This window comes from Phaenicophaeus curvirostris, chromosome 15, assembly GCF_032191515.1.
Source record: "Phaenicophaeus curvirostris isolate KB17595 chromosome 15, BPBGC_Pcur_1.0, whole genome shotgun sequence".
Lineage (NCBI taxonomy): Eukaryota > Metazoa > Chordata > Aves > Cuculiformes > Cuculidae > Phaenicophaeus > Phaenicophaeus curvirostris.
The window spans coordinates 19,910,493-19,919,631 of NC_091406.1; the positions used below are offsets into that span (position 1 = coordinate 19,910,493).

Genomic DNA, 9,139 nt, shown 5'->3' on the forward strand with positions numbered 1-9,139 from the left:
AGCTCAGAGCAAGGAGCTGTGTGACACCTTGGAACTGGCCATGACCCCAGAGTGCTCCTGAGTCCAGGGAGGGAGGGAAGGGGACCTTAAGCCCTCAGCATCCAGGTGAACTGAACAAGATGAGCATTTCCGGGCTGCTCCAGCAACTGTGGAGGCCAAGAGGGACATCGTGGAGCCAAGAGCAGAGCTCCAAGAGCCCTGCTCCAAGAGCTCTGCAGCGATTCCTGCTGTCGCATGCAGCTCAGGGACAGCCAAGAGCCAGGGTGAGCTATTAAAATACGATTTATTGGTACAAATCAGACATTGTGAAACCAACTGGGTTTAGAAAGAGCTGTCAAGTTCTGCACAGATGGATTGGAAATGAACTGTCCCGTGACGGGAGCGCCTGGCAATGCTGGCAGACAGGCTGGTGGGCAGGTGTAGGGTGAGCACGGCAGGCGGGGAGACAGTTCCAGGGCTGGAGTCCTGCCTGTGAGGGCTCCTGCCAGCTGGCTGCAAGTCCTCCAGGAGAAGCAGGGCACAGTGGGAGATGTCGGTCCTGTGCAAGTGGGGCCCCCAGAGTAGGGGTTGCCCCCAGTGTTCAGTACTTGAGGAAAACAGAGGGCAGGAGGTGGAGGGAAGAGGATGGTCACCTGTGTTGGGGCCCCTCTGATGGCTGGAAACTGTTTCTTTCAGATAATGTTGCTTTGGGCTAGAGGGTTACCCAGCTGGACCTCACCTTGTTCTTCTCCACAGCTCTTCTGGCCGCCCATCCTGTGTGTGCTCCAGCCCATGCTGCTTCCAGAGCAAAGACCAGCTCTGGCCAGGACCCCAGCTGTGTCCTGGACTTTGGGTTCCCAGCCCTGCAAGTGTCGGGTCAGGATTTGAAGGGAAACACTCCTGATGGGGCTGGGTTTTGCACTCACTTTGCAGAGAAGCCAGACACCATTCTCTGGACATGCAACACATCCCAGTGATCTCAGGGACAGAGCAATTGTCACTGTCCTGGTATGGAGGGTCAGGCTTAGCAGAACCAGGCTTGGTCTGCGCACATTTTCCATGCCTCCTGGGACAGAAATACAGGCATGCAGATCAGTACATTCACACAGCCAGACAAGACAAAGAAGTGACAAAGTTTACAGAGATGGACGGTCCCCAAGGGGACATGGGAATGCGTAAACTCAAGGTAGATTTCCTTAAATCTGGTCATATGGACCCCAAGAACACCTGCTGCCACCAAAGCTCTGCAGGAGGAGAGGAGAGAAATGCCCCCATTCTCTCATCCCGACTACTTCTCATCTTCTTGCTCCTTGAATCCTTTCCCTATGCCCTGGTGAGCCACTATCTCAGCAGCCCCGCGAAGTCCCAAGTGGTCCATATGTGGAGCTGTGTGCTGTGGGTGGACCTGGCAGCCGATGTAACACGGGTGATTCCCAGGGCAGAGCCATCCAGACCCAGCACCAGTCGCTATTTCAGGTCATTGTTGATAACCACACCATCGTGCATGTCGCAGTAAGTTGTCATCTTCTTCCTCTTGCCAAAGGTGGAGAAGCTGTTCTTGTTCTCCCGGCCCAAAAAGTGGGGCCCGTCTTTGCTGGAGAGCTGAGTGGGGGTGCCGGGGATGTAGACATTGTGCTGATAATCCAGGGCTGGGATGTGCCCCGGGTACAAGGGGCTGTACTGGGGTGTCCAGATGCTGTTGGTGCCTGCTGAAGCCTTCTGAAACTCTGGGGGAAAGATGAGTGGGAGGCTGGATCAGGCGAGGTCACATCTACAGCTCAGTGACATCCATGTCCCAGGGTGCAAGCCCATGGCCATGTGCCACCACCCTCTCTTCTGAGCCCAGACACACCTTCCACCCCACAAAACCCTATGACTGCAGGGATGGTTCCCCCACCCCACAGCACCGCGAAGCCATGGGAGGGGTTGATTCCATCCCCAGCACTAACCAGAGACAGGGGTCACCAGCGTGCACAACCTCTCATGCTCCTTCTGGAGGGCTTTGTGGATTTCCCCTACATCCTCCAGGCTGTGTGAGCTAAAGAGAAGAGGTACAAAGCTGTGTTAAAGACAACATCCCCATCCCCACATCCTCCTTCCACCCACTCCCTCTGTTCCCGCAGCGCTGGATTTCATACCTCTTCAGGGCAGGTCGCTGCACGCTTGGAGGCAGCCAGTTTGTGTTGGGCTGCTTGATCTGGAAAACACGGGGAAGAGCAAGGCTGGTTATTGGGATCCTTTGTTAATCAGCACAGCCCTGCCAGCACCAGGCTTCAGTAGCCAGGGACTGGCTTGTGCTGGGGTACGAGTCTTACGAGAAGTGGCTGAGGGACCTGAGCCTGTTTAGTTTGGAGAAGAGGAGGCTGAGGGGAGACTCACTGCCCTCTGCAGCTCCTGGAAAGGAGGTTGTGGTGAGCTGGGTGCTGGGCTCTTCCCCCAAGGAGCAAGTGGTAGGATGGTTGGAAATGGCTTCAAGTTGCACCAGGGGAGGTTCAGATTGGATATTGGGAAAAATCTCTTCACTGAAAGAATGGTAAAGCCCTGGCAGAGGCTGCCCAGGGCAGTGGTGGTGTGTCCATCCCTGGAGGGGTTAAAAAAAACGTGTGACCATGGCACTTGAGGACATGGTTTAGTGGGCATGGTGGGGTTGGGCTGATGGTTGGACTTGGAGGTCTTTTCCAACCTTAATGATTCCATGATTCTATGACTCCATCTCCTCCTTCATGGAGAAGCAAGCAGCATGTTCCTATTTTAGGGAAACTGAGGCAGTATCAAATGAGCCTGTTCCCTCTTGGACCTTCCCCACTCTCCTAAGGCACTGGGGTTGTCTGAGGCTTCCTCTCCATCTCCAGAAGTTTAATTGCCAAGGTCTGTCCTTCCAGGGAGAGAGAGGGGCTTTTCCTATCCCTGTTAACCTTAAAAGGCCTGGTTTTGCAGGTGGGGTGGTAAATCAGGCACCGAAGGGAGAGAGGTGAGGCAATTGCCTGCACGCCCCCTGTCCCAGGGGGGCTGCAAACAGCTGGGGAAAAAACCCATTAGAGCGGTAGTGCGGGAGACGCGCGGGGAGAGCCTGTTGGCAGTGAGTCCGGGTCTCTCCTAGCAAAGGCTGTTTTATTAGAAGTCAGACGTAAGTGGATTAGACGCCTCATCACTCTCCATCCTTGTAATCGCGTTGCAGAAAGATCCTTTCATTGGGAAAATGAGATGTTCCCCATTTCAATACCTAACAAACGCTGACATCAAAATCCCGCCCCGAAAACCCTCCTCCCTCCCCGCTGGCACCGCCTGGTGTGGCACAGCAGCCAGACCCAGGTGCCAGAACGGGGAGCACGGGGGGTGCTGGTGAGGCCAGGAGCAGCCCCGGGGATGGCAGCTGGACACTGCGGATCCCCACTGGCATGGGAAAAACAGAGTGGCAGCGATGCTCGTGCTGCCCCAGCCTGAGTTGCTGACTGACACGAGAGAGGTGACACCCACCCCACCATCCCACCTGTTCTGGGGCATCTGAGCATCTCTGTCTGGTGCAAGAAGTGATGGGAAGGGATTTCCTCTTGTCTCAGCTGAGCCTTAGACTGGTCTAATTGCAAAGCTTGGTGGAGAGTTTCCCACTGTCTGATGGCTTTGAACTCCCGCACTGATCAAAGGTGCCAGTTATTCTCTGGGAAAAGCAGTCCCTGGCTCCTCTCATGGCAGAGGCTGAGGGAGGGGCTGGGGGAACCCACGGGGTGTTGGAAAGAATCATTAGCCACTACCATTGACGTTACCTGCTTGGAGACCTGGAGATGCTGGCCCGGCTTCCCAGGGTCCTTCTCGTTGTTCCGAGGGGGGCTGCAGGGTTTGAGGAACATGAAGTCGCTCTGGGCAGACTCAGGACCAAGACAGACCTTGTAGCAGTAGCCCGGAGGGCCACCACCGGGCACATCGAGGCAGGTGGTGGCCGTGGTCCCCGTGGGAGGCTGCACTGTCAGGTTGGACGTCTTCAGGCCGTCAGCAGAGGGTCCGGACCCGGGGCAGCAGTGGCAGCGGGGAGGAGAGCAGCCATCACCTTGGCGAGAGCGGCGCTCTCCACGACACCGAATGGCTGTGAGGATGAGGATGGCAAGGAGGAAGGTGAAGGAGATGGAGCCCAGGGAGACAAGTAGGTAGATGGTGACTGGAGAGGCTGAAGAGGCTTCTGGGGGGAGGCTGAACTCACTGAAGTCGGAGAGAGTCTGAGGCATGGTGTCCACCACCGAAAGCAGGAGGGACACGGTGGCAGAGAGGGCCGGCTGCCCGCCGTCACGCACCTGCACCACCAGCTGCTGCCGGGTCGCATCCTGCTCCAGAAAGGAGCGGAGGGTGCGCAGCTCACCCGTGTCTGGTGCCACGCTGAAGAGGGTGAAGTCGGTGGCCTGGAGGAGCTGGAAGGAGAGGCGGGAGTTCAGCCCCGCGTCTGCATCCACCGCCGACACTGTCCCCACGAGGTAGCCAGGCCCGGCTGAGCGCGGCACCAGCTCGGTGGCCACGGAGCCGTTGCGTGGCATGGGGGAAACGATGACTGGAGCGTTGTCATTCTGGTCCAGCACGAAGATGTGGACGGTGACGTTGGCGCTGAGTGGAGGGAACCCCGCATCCTGTGCTTGCACCTGGATCTGGAAGCTGCGGATCTGCTCATAATCAAGGGAGCGCAGGGCATACATATGCCCGCTGTCCGAGTTAATAGACACGTAGGTGCCCACCGGCATGCCGTGGATGTGCCCATCGGTGATGGAGTAGGACAGGTAGGCGTTTTGTTGGCAGTCAGGGTCCAGCGCGCTGACGGAGCAGATGGAGGCACCCGGCGCGTTGTTCTCCATCACGTAGACGCTGTAGGAGGGCTGGAGGAAGCGCGGAGCATTGTCGTTCACATCAGATACGGGGACGGTGAGGACGCTGTGGGTCAGCAGGGCGGGCAAGCCCATGTCCCGTGCTGTGATGCTGACGTTGTACTCGGGCACGAGCTCTCGGTCCAGCGCCTGCGTTGTGACCAGCGTGTAGTAGTTGCGGAAGGAGGAGCGGAGCTCAAAGGGCACATCAGGGCCAACCTCGCAGCTCACACGCCCATTGTCCCCAGAGTCCCGGTCCAGAACGCTGATGACAGCAATGACGGTGCCTGGTGGGGCGTCCTCCAGCACGGGGGTGGACACAGAGGTGAGGGTCACTTCTGGCGCGTTGTCATTCACGTCGAGGAGGTGCACGAGCACCCGGCAGTGCACGGCCACGGCCGAGGGTCCACGGTCCTTGGCTTGCACGTAGAGCTCGTGGAGGCTGGCCCGCTCGTAGTCCAGGGGCCCCTTCAGCAGCACCTGCCCGCTCCGGGGCTCTATGTGGAAAAGCTCCCGGACACGCGATGGCGCGTGCCCACTGAAGGAATACTCGATCTCCGCGTTGGGGCCCTCGTCCAGGTCGGTGGCGTTGAGCTGGATGACCAGGGTGCCAGCAGGAGCATCCTCGGGAAGGCTGACGCTGTACGAGGGCTGGTCAAAGGCGGGCACGTTGTCGTTCGCATCGAGCACTGTGATGAGGACGCGAGCTGTGCCTGAGCGCATGGGGACGCCGCCGTCGAGAGCGGTGAGCAGCACCTGGTGCACGCGCTGCTGCTCACGGTCGAGGGCGCGTTCCAACACCAGCTCTGCAAACTTGCTGGCGTCGCTGCGCGTCTGCACCTCGAGCGAAAAGAAGCTGTTGGGGCTGAGCCGGTAGGTGTGCACCGAGTTGGTGCCCACGTCGGGATCCTGGGCGCTCTCGAGAGGGAAGCGGGCACCGAGCACGGCAGACTCGGCCACCTCCAGCACGTACTCTTGCCAGGGGAAGGTGGGTGCGTGGTCGTTGATGTCCAGCACCTCCACCTCGACGCGGTAGAGCTCCAGCGGGCTCTCGACGAGGAGCTGCAGGTGGAGCAGGCAGGTTCCCCCAGCCTCACACACCTCTTCCCGGTCAATGCGCTCGTTGACGAAGAGGATCCCGTTCTCCAGGTTCACCTCCAGGTGCTGCCTGGCCCCGGCCCGGGACACGATGCGGAATCGCCGCGCAGACAGCGTGGACACATCCAGCCCCAGGTCCTCACCGAGGTTGGCCACGAAGGCTCCGTGCTCCAGCTCCTCGGGCACCGCGTAGCGCAGCTGCCCCCCAGCCGGGAGCGGGGCCAGCAGGAGGAAGAGGAGGAAGAGGAGGCAGCGGAGATCGAGCTGCCCCCCCATGGCCCCGCCGTCCCCCGGGGATGCGGGGTCCCCCCCGCACCGCCGCCTCCCCCTCGCCTTTGCTCCCAAATTGCACTTCCCAAGAGTTTCGGGCTCCCGGGGATGGGGGGGACCCTGCCCGGAGCTGGAGAGGGAAGGAGGGGGGCGCTTAACCCTTTCCCTGCTGGCCCCGGGGAGAGGATGCGATCCGGGCGCCGATGCCCCCTCCCCGAACCGGTTTTCCTGAGCCGAGAGCAGCCCCGGGGAGGTCCCGTTAACCCCGGGGAGGGTTCCGATCGCCGCCCGGGGTACCGGTTTTACCCCGCAGATGCTGCGCTGGTCCCCGCGGTAGATTAAAAGGAGCTCGGATCGCGGCGGCTGCCAAATCCCCGGCCGCGTCCCCCGCCGTGCCGGTCCTAACCTTTACCAGATGGTTAAGCCCCTCCAGACTTGATTACATTTCCCTGCACACCGTTTTCCTTGTAATGCGGAGTTTTTAATTACCGGAGCAGGGGGGATTACAGCCCTGGATAAAGCTGAGCCCATCCGCGCGGGAGCACAGAGACCCCCCCTCTCCCCCTTCCCCGCCTGCTCCCACCCCCCACGGCCCCTAATCCCGACCCTGACCCCCCCGGGACCCCCGGGGCCAGCCCCCTCGATGCCACCGGAGCCCCAGGGATCACAGCATCCTGGAAGGGTTTGGGTTGGAAGGGACCTCAAAGACCATCCAGTTCCACCCCCCCCAGCACAAATCGGGGACTCAAGGATCTGCCCCCCCTTGTCTCTCCCCCCGGGCACAAACTTTCCGCCCCCGCGGAAGGCGGGCGGGGGCCGAGCCTGGGTCCCCCCCGGCCGCAGACGGAGCCCCCCGCGCCCCCCGCCCCGGTACCGGTGCCGGTGCCCCCGCCGGCCGCTCCGCTCTCCCCGCAGCCCCGTTTGCAGCCGCTGCCGCCGCGCCCGAGCGGCTCCGCGCGTCGCCTCCCAGCGGTACCGGGACGGGGCGGCCCCCTCCCTCCTCCCGCGGCCGCTTAGGGCGCGGATAATCCCTACCGATCTCGTTAAGGGCTCGGCGGGGCTCGGCGCGGCTTTAGCACTGATATTTCACCGCCTTTGTCTCTGCCTCCCGGTCCCCGGTGCGCTGGGAACCGCGGCCCCAGCGCGTCCCCCCGCCCCGCGTGGGATGCGGGATCCCGGGGGAGCGGGTGGGAGCGGGAGGCGGCGGGGCTGGAGGGGCTTGTGGGGCTGGGGAAAGGGGGGAGGTTGGTCCCCGGGAGGGCAGCGCCACCCCCGCGGGACGTGGAGCGGTCCCGGAGAGGCGAGGGCGTCCCGCGGGGACACCGCGACGGCTCCCGGGCTGCAGCCACGTCCCCCGCCCCAGCTCCCACGCCACGGCCACCCGCGGCGGCGATGCCCCCCACCCCCAGCTCTGTTTCCCCCCTGATCGCACTGTGCCTCCCCGGCCCCGCTCTGTCCCCCCTGTCCCGCTCAGTCCCCCCCCCTCTACTGTGTCCCACCATGCCCTGTGTCCCCCCTGCCCCGCTCTGTCCCCCCTGCCCCGCTCAGTCCCCCCTGTCCCGCTCAGTCCCCCCCCCTCTACTGTGTCCCACCATGCCCTGTGTCCCCCCTGCCCCGCTCAGTCCCCCCTGTCCCGCTCAGTCCCCTCCTCCCTACTGTGTCCCACCATGCCCTGTGTCCCCCCTGCCCCGCTCAGTGCCCCCCTGCCCCCTCAGTCCCCCCCTCCACACTGTGTCCCACCATGCCCTGTGTCCCCCCTGCCCCGCTCAGTCCCCCCTGCCCCGCTCCGTCCACCCCCGCTGCTCCGTCCCCCCCTTCCCACTCTGTCCCCCCATACCCCGTGTCCCCTCTGCTCCGCTCTGTCCTCCCCCACTGCTCTGTCCCCCCCTCACCACTCCGTCCCCCCATGCTCTGTCCTCCCCGTCCCGCTGGCCCCCTCCCCACCCTGCCCGGAGCCCGGGGCTGGGATGCCTGGAGCAGGGATGCTCCGGGACAGCTCCGCCCCCGAGGGCACCAGCCACAGAGATTTTCGGGGGGGGGTCTCTTTCCCCCCCCCCCCCAGTCCTTCCCTGTCTCCGACCAAGTGCGTTGTGAGAAACCCTCGGAGCGGCTCTCGCCCTTTTGTTTAATTCACGTTCAAATATTCACTCCTCTTCCCAGATACCACCCGCTCCCGGCAGGATCCGTGCCCCCCTGCCTGCCCTTTTCCAGCTCTGCTCCGCGGTGCCCCCCCCCATCTCTCCAACGGGGAGGGAACCCCTGTGTCCCCCCTTGCTTCTCTCCCCCATGCGAGGTCACGGGATGGTCCCACCTTGTTCCTTCCCCTCGCCTCCTCAGACCTTGGGGTCCTTCCCTGACCTCCCATGATTCAGAAGACCAAGGTCAAAAGTGGGGGCTCAAGAGGGGGTGCAGCTTCGTTCCCAAGTTCCCTTTCTTGAAGGAAACAGCACAGCTCGGGGTGCTGCGGGGTGAGGGATCAAAAGAAAGAACCTCTGGGGGGGTGTGGGAAAGGAGGGAGGATAGCAGGTAGGGGGGTTGGAATGGGGACAGTCCATGCTAGCACCCCCCGCGTAGATTTTAAGACCCCTCTTGTGGGCCAAGGGAGGAGTCAGCTGCCAGCCCTGTTCTCTTGGGGTAAGGCATGAGGATGCAGTTAGGAGCTTGGGTCTGGAAGCTCGGAGCAGGAAGGGGGGGGCTCACTCTGAGATGTCTTGGCAGCGCCGGGCGGGTGGCCGGCTGCCGTAGGTCACCGCTGATGAGCCTTGGCAGGCCGGCCGGGGAGGTGGGGTGGGATGGAGCAGGAGATGCCGCAGGTTGAGCTGCTTTGGAAAAGGCCAAGTGGAGAGCGAAGGGCTGAGGGCCCGTCACCCGGCTGCCTGAGGGCACCAAACCTTGCCCAGCCACCGCCACCGCCACCGCTCCGCTCGCCTGCCCGCCTGTTCTGGGGC

General features: G+C 62.4%; 1 protein-coding gene across 1 annotated transcript; it reads right to left on the reverse strand.

Annotated features, from left to right (window-relative positions):
- Nucleotides 1-276: 276 nt before the first annotated feature.
- LOC138727234 (protocadherin-10-like) lies at nucleotides 277-7,693 on the reverse strand. Its single transcript, XM_069869523.1, has 6 exons — nucleotides 7,282-7,693; nucleotides 6,979-7,222; nucleotides 3,744-6,321; nucleotides 2,118-2,176; nucleotides 1,929-2,017; nucleotides 277-1,706 (listed from the first exon to the last, which is right to left on the reverse strand). The coding sequence occupies exons 1-6, from the start codon at nucleotides 7,691-7,693 to the stop codon at nucleotides 1,447-1,449; spliced, it is 3,642 nt and encodes a 1,213-aa protein (XP_069725624.1). The 3' UTR covers nucleotides 277-1,446.
- Between the last annotated feature and the right edge of the window lie 1,446 nt (nucleotides 7,694-9,139).